At 43.2% G+C, this 14,699-nt stretch overlaps 2 protein-coding genes across 4 annotated transcripts; both read right to left on the bottom strand.

Moving 5' to 3' along the window:
* Positions 1-536: 536 nt before the first annotated feature.
* Positions 537-7,462, bottom strand: cops7a (COP9 constitutive photomorphogenic homolog subunit 7A). 2 transcript variants are annotated; one of them, XM_012821616.3, is made up of 8 exons: positions 7,352-7,462; positions 6,001-6,123; positions 5,420-5,495; positions 4,708-4,796; positions 4,334-4,536; positions 3,153-3,258; positions 2,847-3,048; positions 537-998 (listed from the first exon to the last, which is right to left on the bottom strand). In XM_012821616.3, exons 2-7 carry the CDS (start codon positions 6,121-6,123, stop codon positions 2,875-2,877), a joined length of 771 nt encoding a protein of 256 aa, XP_012677070.1. In that variant the 5' UTR covers positions 7,352-7,462; the 3' UTR covers positions 537-998; positions 2,847-2,874. The 2 variants fall into 2 exon arrangements, with proteins under 2 accessions (XP_012677070.1, XP_012677062.1); XM_012821608.2 differs by having other exon boundaries at positions 2,879-3,048; positions 7,352-7,461.
* A 3,311-nt stretch (positions 7,463-10,773) lies between these two features.
* Positions 10,774-14,406, bottom strand: si:ch73-86n18.1 (uncharacterized protein LOC564061 homolog). Of its 2 annotated transcripts, none has more exons than XM_031576729.2 (6): positions 13,951-14,406; positions 13,370-13,480; positions 13,047-13,196; positions 12,673-12,824; positions 11,383-11,504; positions 10,774-11,047 (listed from the first exon to the last, which is right to left on the bottom strand). In XM_031576729.2, the coding sequence occupies exons 1-6, from the start codon at positions 14,048-14,050 to the stop codon at positions 10,885-10,887; spliced, it is 798 nt and encodes a 265-aa protein (XP_031432589.1). In that variant the 5' UTR covers positions 14,051-14,406; the 3' UTR covers positions 10,774-10,884. The 2 variants fall into 2 exon arrangements, with proteins under 2 accessions (XP_031432589.1, XP_031432590.1); XM_031576730.2 differs by having other exon boundaries at positions 13,984-14,404.
* Between the last annotated feature and the right edge of the window lie 293 nt (positions 14,407-14,699).

The raw sequence follows: 14,699 nt of genomic DNA, 5'->3' as shown, positions 1-14,699 counted from the left end.
TGTGTGTGTTACTGCGCGGTAAAAGGACTGATGTTTGTGGTAATTTGTATGAGCGTAAGTGCAAGCATTTTGTAGTCTGTGAGTGGTGTGAAGACCAACATTCAGTGTGTGTGTGTGTACATACTCGTGTGTCTCTAAGAGTGTGTTGGTGTGCATACAACTAGCTGTGTATATCTATAACTATCTATCATTATATATATGTGTGTGTGTGTGTGTGTGTGTGTGTGTGTGTGTGTGTGTGTGTGTGTGTGTGTGTGTGTGTGTGTGTGTGTGTGTGTGTGTGTGTGTGTGTGTGTGTGTGTGTGTGTGTGTGCGCGCGCGCGCGCGTTTGAGTGAGTGAATGTAATGTAAGTGTAACCACTGAGCAGATTGAGAGGTGGTTCCTGTGCCTAAGCGCTAACTCTACTGGGGGGGTTACTAATTAATGCCTTGACCTCCAAACGGATGACCCCCTTTGGTGCGTTAACATTTCCTCGCGCACCCCGTGGAGCCACATTTTTTAAACACAGTTCAAACAAAGAGGGAGGGCACAGGGATGAAAGAGTGGTACAAGGAGCAATTTATTCTGTTAACACTTTACATCCTGATTCACGGTTGACCCCATGCTCAACACACTCACTAAACCAAACCAAAAAAAACAAAACAAAAAAGGAAACAAAAAGAGAACGAAAAACCATAAGAATACCCACGCATACAAACATACACACAGTTTGTCTAATCCATCAGGCTTCCATATGTGATTGTAGACTCCAAAGCATTTCAACTGGGAGATGGGTTTAAGAGTCCGGATTATGTGCAGCAGTCAGCGTATTAGTCCGTCAGTGGTGTAGTCAGTCAACCAGCCTGCCTGCCTGCCTGTGTGACTGTCTAGTCTGCCTATTAGCTATCTTGTCTATCGGATGTGGACTTTCTTTCCGTCTGTGACTGGAGGTCTTGCTGAATCTGTGATTGGCTGATCTCAGTTGGACTTTGACCAGATCTTCCCACTTCCACGAAGCCTGTCGAAACACAAGGGACTACTAAATTATACAAAACAAAAACACAATGAATATTCATGCCTCTGAAAATCATTTGATAACATTCACATTGTTCAACAACCGAGGCTGTTTCAGACTCAATATTTCACAACATGCAATGTGCTCTGGACATCCTCTTTAGGGATTCAAGAAGGTGTTAGGGGTGTGTCCAATGACCATTTTAAAACCACATCAAAAGGGTACCGAGTCAGCCTCTAGATCAGCTGACAAGGAATCTGGCGGAAGATTTAATTGAAAGATTCCAAAATATAATGCCAGCAAAACCTAATCTGAGATATAATCTGGTAGCAGCAGCTATGATTCCCTACTATACTATGGAAATCTCTTACAGGTGAAGCCGCGTCCAGCTCTAAGCCTCCGTATGGGCTTTTTCATTACTACACACTTCTATTCTAGGGCTGGCCCACCGAGCCCTGCACGCACCATTTTTAGGTTCTTTTATATTACAACTTGGCTTGAGCATTAAATGACAAGAATCAGGGGATCTCCCAGTGGTAACCTCTCAATGGCAATTTCATGAATACATTACCTTCAATAAAGACAGCCTCGGGCTGATCTAAAAATGTTACAAAGGTTTTTTTTTTTTTGGTCAATTCTGGAACAATGGACACCTCATTTAGGTTTAATTGGGACAATTGGATCGGGGAAAGCCCCAGCGGGCCGGCATTGACACGACACAATAATATTAAAGTAGAGCAGCAGGGAGCTGAGGGAAAAAACAGAATTACAGTCGGCTAATTAAGTTATAACAGCCACGGTGTGAACGCTACTCCCATCTTCTTTGCCAGCTAAGCCTTTAAACCCCATCTTGGCCACTGAATCGCCGCGACTCCGGGCAGATTTACTCTGGAACGCTTCCAACAGCAAGGAGAGACGCGTGTGATTTTTCTTTGGGGGGGCGGGGGGGGTAATAAATAAAGAAACTAAAATAATAATATAAAAATCCATGAGCAGAACCGAGAGGGAAGTTAAGAACCGGACAGGCTGGTGAGAGATGTCTCCCAGGGCAGAGCGGATAAGCGGGACCTTATTTCATCCACTGGCCCCCGTGGACTGAGGAAAATTAGTACCATCAAGGCCACTGAAAAAAAGAAAGAAAAAGAGTCGAGTAGGCGAGCGCTTACTCTCAGACTCTGGACTGACTTAAATGCAACCACGCTTGGTGGAAGGGCATCTCTCCTGGACGACTTTGGTTATTAGAGAGAGCAATAAAACCCATTAAGAGCTTTTCAAATTATGGCTTTCTTTTCGAAAGCAGAGGGGGGCCAACAAGTGAAGGGAAAGGCCAACTTACCTTCAAGAGAAGCGGCTAATGGATAACTGGGACCATTCGCATTCACGTAGCGTAATACCATTCGTGCTGACATTAGCCAACCCGCTCTTAGTGAACAGGGGACGAAATGGAGCCTCAGTCAGAAACGCCATGCTCCAGTCGGCAGTGACGGCGGGTGGGGATGGCCATACGGCAGTGGCAGTGAGTCACGGGGTGTGGGGAGTGGGGAGCGTGGCAAGTCACATTCAGCCCATGACAGCTGACGTTAATTAGCTAATTAAAGCGGTGCTGTCGCTGAGGTAGCGGAGCGCAAGCATGTGTGTGTGCCTTCCACCCGCTGAAGCTTATTCCTATGCAGCTGTGGTTTCTCTGCTGTCAGCGCACAAAAATGTCACATCTAAGAGCTGTTCGCAAAGACCACACTGGTGCCCCATGTTTTTCAGTGTCATCACCTTCTTAGCAGCCACACAACAAGCAGCTTTATGCAGAAATCTCGTTCAAAGAGCTCAGACAAAGAGGTAGTAAAAAAGACTCACGTAAATGAATTGAAGAAGACCATCCTCCTTACCCTTTGACTTTGGAACTTTTCTTGCCAGGTTGCCTTGTTTCCTGAGAGGAGGCGGGGTCGCGGGGTTCGGCTGGCTGGTCTGCATCCTGATTGGATGCAGCTCCAGCAGGGGCGGGACCGGATGACGGAGAGGCGGAGCTCGCTTTCAGGGTTTTCTGTAAATTAGACACCTGAGAGAGACACAAAAGAGTTAACACCCTTCACAATGCTCAGCACATACATTTACATATGATGCAGATGGCATAAAAGTAACAAAATGCAATGCTAGACTCACTTCTGTCTCCACTTGAACTTTGACCTTTAACTGGCTTTCTCTATACTGATTGGCTCTGGTGACTTGCTCCTCAATCCCACACAGCACCGCCTCGCAACCCGCACACCTGAGAGATGGAGGGAGAGAATACAGAGTGAGGACAGGAAAATTGAGCAAAATGGACCTGAATTCCCAAGAGGCCCGTTTAATGCAATACATTAAAATGCAGAGGGAGGCAATCAAAGCCGAAGAAGAGTGCAGCGGAAAATCTCTCATGACTTCTGATTGATCTGCCATGTTGGTACTTTGCTGTGATGGACTAACACACACAGACACAAACACACACACACACACACCATTTCAACTAAATTTAAGATCAGTTAATGAAACGTAAAGTGTACACTTTCACATTTTTATAAAGAAACATAACAACAATCACAGCTCAAAGAGGAATTAAGCCAGCTGCAAGAAGAAATCATTTCATATTTAAGAAAACACTATTACAGAAAGTGTTTAGGTGGCCTCTGGTATGCCAAAGTGCCCTAACTAATGCACTACTAATATGCACAAAAACAGAGAGATTGGCCCATAAATGGAGCTTGCAAATGGGTGCCTATAACTCAAGAAACCCTAAATGGACCTCAAATATTTTTCAATATCTCCAATATCACTGAATCAAACTGTGCTTGCATTTGGAACGTGTCCATCTGACTGTGATTTAGTAGACACCGCTATCAAAATCAGCCTGAGAGTACTGTGAGAGTACTGAGGGTGTTCATTGCTGGAACACCCTGGTTACTGACTGATGTCGTGATCTCTCAGATGGGCTACAGAGATTCCTTCTCTTATTTCCCAGGGGTTCGACACATGAGCACACAGTGGTAAGTGTGAGGCTGCAGTACGTACATACGACTAGGATTCAGTCTTACAGATAAAAATAAAACTTTGCTATTGTGCAGAATAATTAGTTGCCATGGCAGCAAAAAAAAAAAAAAGAAAAGAAAACACACACACAAAGCATTCTCAGACAAATATGTACAGGTAGATAATGGCGGGGGTACAAGCTAACTTTGAAAACTGAGGGGGCAAAAGTATTAACACCACAGAGGAAGAAGAAATAAAAAAGGAGTGATCCATAAAATACACAAAGCTGAGAAACTCTAACACTAACTCTAACTTCTAACACACACACACACACTCACCACTCCTGCAGTGTGTTGGCAATGTTGGGCAGCTCGTTGGGGCCCAGGTCCCGGCCCACACTGCAGTCCACCTCCACCTGCTGGTTGCGCTGGTCCAGCTTGCCCTGGATGATGTCACAGTAGACCGCATCGATCAGCAGGTCCTCCAGCTCCCGCACGTTCTTCAGCTCCAGCTGCTGCAGCAGCAACGAGTACGGCAAACACTGCGTACGCACACACACACAATCAATATGTTTATTTGAGGGTTAGAAGAAGAGAGAGAAAAAGGAGTAATTTGAGAAAGCAAAAGAAAGCCTGGAAAATAATTATGTGGGTTGTTATGTACGATGTTTAAAAAATGGGAAATGAGCTGTTTAAAGCTGTTGCAGACTGACCTTGAGATTTGAGGCCAGGCTGATGATTGAGAGGTGGCGAAGCTTGTTCTTCTGGGCAGGGGTCAGTTCAGGGAGAGAGGCTGCCCTCTCTGAGGGCAAAAGGGAGTAAGCAGAGGAGACACATAAGGACAAAAAGAGTGCGGGAGAAGAGAGAGTCATTTGCATTCTACTTCCCCTCAGCATGAATCATGAGGCCATTTATGAAAACCACATAATATACATTTTATTGCAGCATGTTACGATTTCTTCAACACTAGTGGAGGAAACGGTCTCAAGACGCATCCGGTGAGAGATGGGCAGAATAAACCCATTTCACTTTACTTTCCAGTCTTAAAACCTGTGCCCTGCCCTCCAGCACTGAGGGGTGGGCCCATAAACCGTGAAGGACCAGCAGTCATAGGTTTCACCATTACTTCAGATGCTGGTCTTATAGTGACAACACACACTGGACCCGATGAGTCACTGTCTTAAAAGCCAGCCAGTGGGCAGGGCTGCTGCTGTACACCCTTGGGGGCAACACAATTTACGCACAGCTTCAGTCCTATAAAACAGCCTGCTAGGCAGCAGGACAGAACATCATCTGAGATCAGTGTGTCCCCTTACAGGCAGGGGGGAAAGAGGGAGGGAGGGAGAGAGAGCGAGAGAAGCACGACTAATAGAGAAACAGCTTTTGGGCATGATGTTTATTCAACTTGTGTGTTGTCATGGTTACCTTTGTAGTCGCAGTAGGTTCCATAGGCAAAAAGATTGAGCAGCTGATACACAGGAGCATGGGGACCAGTCTCCAGCTTGGAGGGAAACAGAGAGCGCGAGAGAGAGAGAGAGAGAGGAAAGGAGAGAAGGCACAAGAGACAGTGGGGAGGAAAGAAAGAGAGAGAGAGAACAGGGAGACAGAGGGCACCAATTAGAAACAACAAGCATCGACTAACTTGGGGCAACAAAACAGTTGTTTTTCCACTGCTTATGTAATGAACCACATAGTTCTCAGATCAACACAGGATACATGATATGTACTCTCCACAGATGAGATGGCATTAGGTCTTAGGTTATTGAATGTGCGTTTGGTTGTTCTGGGAGTTCTTATCCCTGTTGTATCTGTCCCTTCTTTTCTCCATGGCAATCTCTGGAAATCAGGTTCTCTCAACTAGTCTATATGTGTAGAATTTTGACAACTTCAATATTAACTAAGGATTGCCCCACACTAAACTACATTTGAAGGGAGATTAATCTTATAATACATAAATCATCTTATGAGCTGTGTGTGTGTGTGTGTGTGTGTGTGTGTGTGTTTACCTCTCGGACATTGGGGAGCTCCAAAATGTCTGAGAATACATAAAGACCAGGGGTCTCCAGCAGAGAGCTGATGGCCTGAGCCAGAGCTGGACCTGAGAGAGACAGGAGCTGCTCCACCTCCATCTGATCCATGGGCGCGTTTATAGACAGGTACAAGAAAAAGAATGGTCAGCATGAAGAAAATAAAAAGGCAAAAGGGAAGGCAAAGTACAGGCAATTCGGTGTTAGTCCCGAAACATTGATTGTAAGGGCTGATATTTATTACACTGCAGAAACTAGACGCTGCACATATATCAGCGCATTATTTCCATCGGTTCAAAATCTTGTCTTGATGTTTATCACTTTGCACTAAAGCATTTATTATATTGCCCGATTACGAGGCACTATTCGGCAGTATAAGAGTCAGCATTCTTTGTGTGAATTTGTGTCAACTAAGGGAAAAGTCAAAACGGGTATAGACGCATTTATGAAATACGTTCGAATACTTGATGGAATCGATTCATATGATGCCCATGAAATCCAAATCCAGCTAACTGTACCAGGCACCACTCCTAGTAACTCCTACTAGAAAGTTCGTAACGGTACACTGGTTGGATTTTCATACATTTGATCTGACCTACAGACGCAAAAAAGTTAATCAGTGCTTCACGGTGTAACGCAGTTTGCATACTCTACCGTTATACCACCAATAGTCTCAAACGTAGCTAGATATAGCTAACATTAGCTCTGTGGCAAACCTGCATGATAGTTAGCTGGCTAGACGGTTAGCTTGCTAACTAGATCACTCAGTAAGTGACAACCTGACATGCTCAACTTCTGCATTATTAGCCTGACGCAATTGACTAATGATACATCTTTGTCTTAAAAGATAGACATTCTCAAATTAATTATTTCTTAATAGTTAACCGGCTAAATCGACATATATTTCTTGCTAAGGTTAGCCTAGCGAGCCAACCTTAATACTGGACTTTGAGCAATCGAATTACATCGGTGTGGAAAGATTTTCAAATATGAACTAGTTACTAGGTATCAACAATAATCGAATTGTTACATGTAATATGCAATAAAGTAATAATAGTCGCAAGCAAGCTCACTTAAAATGCTAGCTGGCTGAAACTGAGGCGAGAGGCTTCTATTGACAGACCAGCCGGCTTCGTTTAACAGCAGTGGCTAACTAGCTATTGCTACCAAAGCAGCATCACCAGGCTTCACCGTGGAATACTAGGCCTTGTACTCCTTACAGGATACCAAGAGCAACAGTCTTACACCAAAAAGATAAACACTGAAAACTGCACCTACGACTTAAATATGTCCACGAAGGCCTACACGCAAAAATTTGTTTAGTAGTTACCTTGTTATACTCAATGTAGACTGTTCGTCTTCCCTTGGGTTACTCACTTCCGTCAGCACTGGTTCCACAACAAAAGTAGGTCTTAGTCTATTGGACGAATCCAGATGAAGGGAGGGGCAAAAAAAAGATTGACACATAACAGCTGAAGAAGAGGTTGCTTTTCAAACAGCGGCCACCAGTGGTTTGCATGCCTACCATGCCCAATGACAAAATAACGGTTATTTAGTCACTGACCATGCCATCAGATAAGGACTTCTGTGTCATCTATACTGTCATCAAGCCATTCACGACACAAACACCCCAGCGAAGACTAAACGTAGAGCAATAGCCAGAATGGCCCAATTCATAAATCAAGCCCACCCTCCCAGAGGACCATTCCCTGCTCTAGAAAACCTAGCTCCCCTGTCAAACAAGTGATACATTTATGTAAGGAGCAGCTGGGTAAAGGAAAACACACTCCCAGGGACATGAACAGGAAGCACATTTGAGGAGCTTCAGCTGAGGCAAATGAAAGCCTTCTTTTTCTGACAACTTCACTTAACATTACAGTCACGTGTATGTGTGTGTGTGTGTGTGTGTGTGGGGTGGTGGGTGGGTTGGAGTTGTGTACTACCCAAATACGCTTAATATCATTGCATGCCAATCTTCATCTCCCTCTAGTGGTTTGCCATTTTGACTGCAATTCTGTCCTGTCCGGTTTTATCTTGTCCACTTCTGTTCAGTGCTTGTTTTACTATCTCCATGTTGCGACATTCATCTGGCATCAGGTCCATGCTCTGGTTTATTGGCTGCACACACTCGCTGGTGTCAGTCTCCACTGCTTGCATTCAAGATCAGTAAGCTTTTCTGGGAGACCTCTTTCATTCATTGGTGTAATGTGATTGCAATGACTATTTGTGAAATGTGGGGCAATGCAATCTGTTTCTTGTATTTTATTATTTTATTTCCATCAAAGCCAGAATGAAGCCTTATATTGCCAAAGAATATAAATTGAAAGACACAATAGGGAAGGGAATGAGGGATGAGGGGATTTAGGAGAAACTAGTGCAAATGCACCAGTTCAGCAATGTGCTAAATGCTTTTAACTAGGAATACATTTCCCTGCTAAATGTAGCCTGTATATCATGTTTAGAGCGACTGCAGAACAGCATAAATACAGTGCTGTGAACAAGCAATTTCTTGCAAAAATTGCCACAACAAAAATCATAAGTCGTTTTGTTGATGCTGTCTTCCTCTGGCTGTTGCCATAGAGTCTTTATGATTAATCTTTCATGGTCTGTCGATGCAGTCCAGCTCACAGCTATGAGTTCAGGTGGCTGGGTGACACACAATGATAGCCATCAAAGAATTCAATGATCGAATATTTGAATTCCAGCTTTACCATGACCTCTTGCTGGCTCTGATATCTCAGAGGGATTTTTGCGTGGAAACAAGGACATTTCAGGATTAAAAGTGTTTGGGTGACAACTCAAATTACATCAACATAGTGTACTTAGGAAGACAGCACAATAAAATGCTATGTATGAGTCATGTAGAATCCAATAAAACAGAAATCTCTTGTGGTTTGTTGAGGGGGTTTCAAATATTTTCCAGACCATCAAATGAGCAAATAGTAAGATGAGTAAATATCCAAAGCATCTACACACATACAGCACAACCATGCACTGCAGAGGGTCAGTGTGAATGAAGATGTGCATTTACATTTTTAGGATTTTTCCATTTTATTCTACCCATGCTCTGTTTTCCTGTGTGTCTGTGCATGTCAGACTGATTTAGAGACGATGAAATGCATACGGCTCAGTAATGCAAAGCACGTAGTCACTCCCAATCACCCATAATAACCTACAACCCCAGTTTGTACACTGTCACATCAATAGAATACAGATATGGAACCCATATGCATGCATGCCTGCAGACATAGATAGATAAATATTAAGTCACACAGACCCCCAGACACACACACCGACACACACACACCGACACCGACACACACACACACACACACACACACACACACACACACACACACACACACACACACACACACACACACACACACACACACACACACACACACACACACACACAGTATCTTCTAAATCATGGCTGATGGTAGACATTGCCTTTGGGCACCAATGGCAGAATTACATTTTCAGTAGTTTAGAGAAATGGTAGAAGGGAGTAGAAAAAGATCTTTGGTGTTGTTTGAAAATGGGAATTTATGTTTCTGCACAGAACCAGTCCCTAGAGGATGTCACAATCTGAGAGAGAGGGGACAAGAGGAAAATCTGTGTGGATCATTTACCTCTAACAAAAGAGAGAAGTTCTTTAAAAAGTTCAATTTGTTGCATCACACAATGGCACTAATAAAGGATGTCATGAATGATAGCTATTCGACTTTTGATATTTGAAAGAGAGCAGTAAGATAATCTGACTGAAACATCTATCTATCACTGGCTTCAAGGAGTGATATCATCCATGATACAAACACCAGCAGATCAACATGAAGTAAAAGAGATTTGTCTGGTTGTCTGAAAATACACTTGTTAGCCTTTTTCTCTTTTAGTTTTACCACATCACGCAGTTGTCTTTTTCTGAGTTCTGTGCAGGGAAATTCTGCTGTTTGATTCACTTAGAAATAAAGTGTGCGCACACACGCACGCACGCACGCATACACACACGCACACGCGCGCACACACACACACACGCACGCACACACACACACAGACACACGCACACACAAACACAATTTGATTGAAGTGGTGACCCATTCAATTCAGAGGTTAAAGAGAGAGTTGGGCTGGAGATTCCTGCTGAAATATAAACTCTGTGCTCATAATAGTGGGCCTGAGGTTCCTGAAATATGGAATGGAATGGAGAAGGCATTTAGAAGGATATCGTGTATAGACCCCGGGACTGTGCTATCTTCTATCACACACTCTAGTTATCAGCAGTTATCTAGTATCAGTACGCCTACATTTGTAATTACAAATGTCTCAAACAGCTTAGGTTTACAGAATATTTGTGACAGGGCTGAATCTCCATTCTAAATGAATCTCATCTGAATAAAACTAAGACTATTCCCAAAAATGTGTCATCTTTGAATCAGCAACATGTAAAGTCGCAGGTTTGCATAATAATAGCACTGTGAGTTTCTGCCATTGCATATCATACATGTACTGTGTGCATTTTGTTTTACATAAATATACTGTGCTGTATATGAAAATTAGAATTACTAGTGAATACACATAATGTTCATGTAAGTCATGATGGATAATAGAAAACCTTCTATCTATATCTAACTGCTCCTGGGGGCATGTGGTTTTGCTCTCTGTACTTTCTCCAATAAGGGGATTCCACGAGGTAGGTGTTTTTCACTGGACTCAAAATCAGTACAAGAAATCTGACAAAGACATCTAATCTTGAGATTTTTCAGGAATTTATTTTTGGAAGTAAAAAAAGCTAGTACCAGAATTACAGTATCATTTTTTCTGTCAGGAGCAGAGAAAAAAAGGGTTGTCATTCAGTCAAGCTCAATCAATGTCAAAAGCATCCATTTGACAGATGCGCTTGTAGATGTGATCGCAGGGCACATCAAACCAGGACTTAGAGCGGGAGTCCAGAACTGCGCAGTCTTCTCCATGGATACCTCCCGACTGGTGGTTGTTTGGTTCCGACTCCCATTGGCTCCAGTACCTGCGGGACACAGCACAGAGCTTTCAGTAAAAAACTAATTCCGTTTCTAACCTATCAGTAGTGGCACTACATATGCTATATATTGGTAACACCAGTCGCCTTATGGAGTGGAAGGCTGTTTGAGATTGTAGAATTAACAAAAGGGTTTATATTGAACAAACACCTGCACAAATCATATATCAAACTAATCTCTCTGGGTTATAAAATCACTAATTCCCCAAGCTTTTGCATGCCTCTTGATCAGCACATCAGCTTTTCTCATCGCCTGTCTGTCATTGCATCAACAGTTTATTGAAGAAGTCCTCCAGTGTTGAGATATTGAGTGATACACATACGTGTCATTGACAATCCTGTTGTCCACCCATTTCCAGATTCCCTCCGTCTCCATGTCTGACAAACCGATCCAAAAGTGATAGTCAAAGCCTCCAATCTTCTTTGCCTCGACCTCCAGTAAGTCCTGAAAATGAAGGAGCAGCAGATCACATAATCATACCTTGGTGCTCTCAGCTCAAGAACACACACCCACACACACACATTTAAAGATAAGGCAAGATTTTAAAAGTCATAACATTATGAGAACTCTGATGTGTACATTATGGGCAAATTTCACAGCATCTCTGCCAAATGTGCATACCGCCTTCATTTCACATATTATGTACTATGCCTGTAAAGTGTTTACAATGCAGTGAGTAAGAGAACATTTTGTCAAGTACATGTGCTTTGTACTATGTATTATGTGCAAATATGTTTATAATGCTATGAGTTTACTGTAAGTATTAAGTAAGTATTTACCGTAAGTACTGCAAATATTCTCAGGTGTGTATAGGGTCACTTTGATTTCCTTAGGTCATGACCGTTCTTGGGACTACATTTATTAAAGGTAGAGTCCACTATTCTAATCCAATACACCTTTTCAGTGAACAGCTCCTCATGGTCCTCTAGCTGTCCATTCTGTGTGTGGACTCAAAAAAACTCACAGTACACAGTCCTGGCTCTGTAAATGGTAAGCGGTCATAGTGGCTTGGACCGAGCCAGAAACAATTCCAGCTAATCAACACGCTGCTTCAGGAGCACAGAAGGTTGGGGTGTGATTTGATTGGCTATTGAGCTCAAGCATCATTAATCTTTCGCACTTCAAGTACCTCAGCCAATCATTGTAATGCCAGAGATGTCATTCACATGTGCAACTTACTCAAAGTTCAAATATAAGCCGGAGTTTGTGCCTGTTTCAACTTGCTAAATGGAACGGTCATGACCCGGGGAAATCCGAGTGAACGCGCATCGTTCATGTGCTCATATACTCACATGCTGCGTGTGACTGTATAAGATTCATGTTCATGTGCTCATATACTCACATGCTGCGTGTGACTGTATAAGATTCATGTTCATGTGCTCATATACTCACATGCTGCGTGTGACTGTATAAGATTCATGTTCATGTGCTCATATACTCACATGCTGCGTGTGACTGTATAAGATTCATGTTCATGTGCTCATATACTCACATGCTGCGTGTGACTGTATAAGATTCATGTTCATGTGCTCATATACTCACATGCTGCGTGTGACTGTATAAGATTCATGTTCATGTGCTCATATTCATGTTCATGTGCTCATATACTCACATGCTGCGTGTGACTGTATAAGATGGCTAAATGGCTGCCTATGATGTCACAGCTCTCCCTGCTCTTCTCCCAGTCCATTTTATCAGGGCTGAAGTGGTAACACTTATCCTCCAAATGCAACCAGCCTTCTGGACAAGGACTGCACTTCCTCACTGCAAGGCCACATGGAAGAGGCAGCCAGCAGAACGACCAAGAAAGAAAAATGAGTTTGTACGAAAAGGGATGAGTTAGTAGAGTGAGTCATAGCCAGTGTGTAGGTGGTGACTGGAGAAAGTATGGGAAATGACAAAAGATGACAGAGTCACTTTGTTGATTTCCTCAGACTGGAATCGAGCACTGCTCCTTTCACACATGCAGCCCGTTTATCCATGTACCTGTCTTGGAACAGCTGTCTCCCAGGTCTGAATAGTCCTTGCACAGACGGTTGTATCGTGTCTGCATGGAGTTCAGTTTCAACACTGGTGATAAGTCATTTGGATTTTGACTCGGTATTTGAGATGTACTGTCATAAGATCTGTTGAATACTGTTGAAGCACACACACACACACACACACATTTTTTGTCAGATACACAAAATAATATTAAGAGTAAGTAATGTGTAAGCGTGTGAGAAACATGCTGAATCACCAATATATTCACATGCAGGAGAGCAGAAAAGATCTAATAAGGGAGGTGGCGATAGAAATCATTGACTTACATAGAACGCCCAGTACAATATTGGCACAAACTGAGGCCAGCAAGACAGTGAACACAACCAGGGCAGTCTGACCACGCAGGCACTCCACCCCCCTCTTCACCCCAGAGGCACCTGATTGGACACATCAGACATGAACTCACTGATGGACACTTCATTTCCCTGAGGAACAGTGTCACAATGATAGCAGTGAAAGGCTTTATATAAATAACCAAGTGCTGTCGGGCAGGATGTGAGAGTTTCTTTGTCCCTTTAATAGAGTTCTTTATGGCCTACAAAATCCAACTCAGTTTGTCCATTACCATCTACACAGGGTGCCATAATTGAGCTATGATCCTGGCTGTAAACACAAGGCAGGGATACAAATCAACCTGGTGATGAACGGCATAAAATGACTTGATTAGCTCTAACCACCATGAAAATCTTAATAATTGCATTGAGAGCTGAACTGCGTTTCCGCTGAAACCATAAAACACAGACCTGCTCTGATAAACTATTCCGTCTCTCTGCTGTCATACATGATTCCAAAGCGCTAGTAAATATTAGTGTGCATGAAATCCATATATGCTGGTACCTTTGCCTACCTTCAGTGGAGGTGTAGAGAATAGGAGTTTTACCTCTGGGCGAGTGCTCCTCAGTAAACTCATGCAGGGATGTGTAATGCTCAGCGTTGTCCATGGCCATGTTTCAGGATAAATGACCCCTTCTGCAAACCACAGGCTATTGCATTCAACAGACGAGAAAAAGCAGTGGAGTTTTATTCTGTGGAGAGGCCAGTTAGTCAGCACTGTTTGGCACTCCTCTCTCACACAGAAAGTTCAAGTTAGTGCAGGCCCACGCTGCGATACGGACTCTCCGGGGCTCTGTGTTCGTTAAACAGTCAATTTCTTCTCTCCCTGCAAGGGTCCTTTCTTGTAACTCAGTCAGGCTTACACTGACAGCTCCCAGTTTCTTTCAAAACCTTATTTAGTGTCCACACTCCCTCTGTCTCTGTCTCTCTGTTTCTCCCTTTCCCGCTGTCTCTCTATCTAACTCCCTGCCTCTTTTTCTATCCCATGTCTCTCTCTCTCTCTCTCTCTCTCTCTCTCTCGCTCTCTCTTTTCAAGAATTGTGCAATATGAACGGGAAATCAGTGAGACTGTGCAACACTGGGGAAAATTTGGGAGTGTTTGGAGGGGCCGGAAGCCAAGTGCGACGCAATCATTAAAGAGGGGAAAAGTAGTACACAAGAACACACATTTGTAAACAAGAACCTGGAGGGATATTGCAACATGATTCAGACACACAGAGGGGAGAGAATAAAACGTCCTGTGTTTGAAAAATGGAGAATCAT

The sequence above is a fragment of the Clupea harengus genome, chromosome 11, assembly GCF_900700415.2.
Source record: "Clupea harengus chromosome 11, Ch_v2.0.2, whole genome shotgun sequence".
NCBI classification, from domain to species: Eukaryota; Metazoa; Chordata; class Actinopteri; order Clupeiformes; family Clupeidae; genus Clupea; species Clupea harengus.
This window is presented reverse-complemented; position numbering and strand designations above follow the sequence as displayed.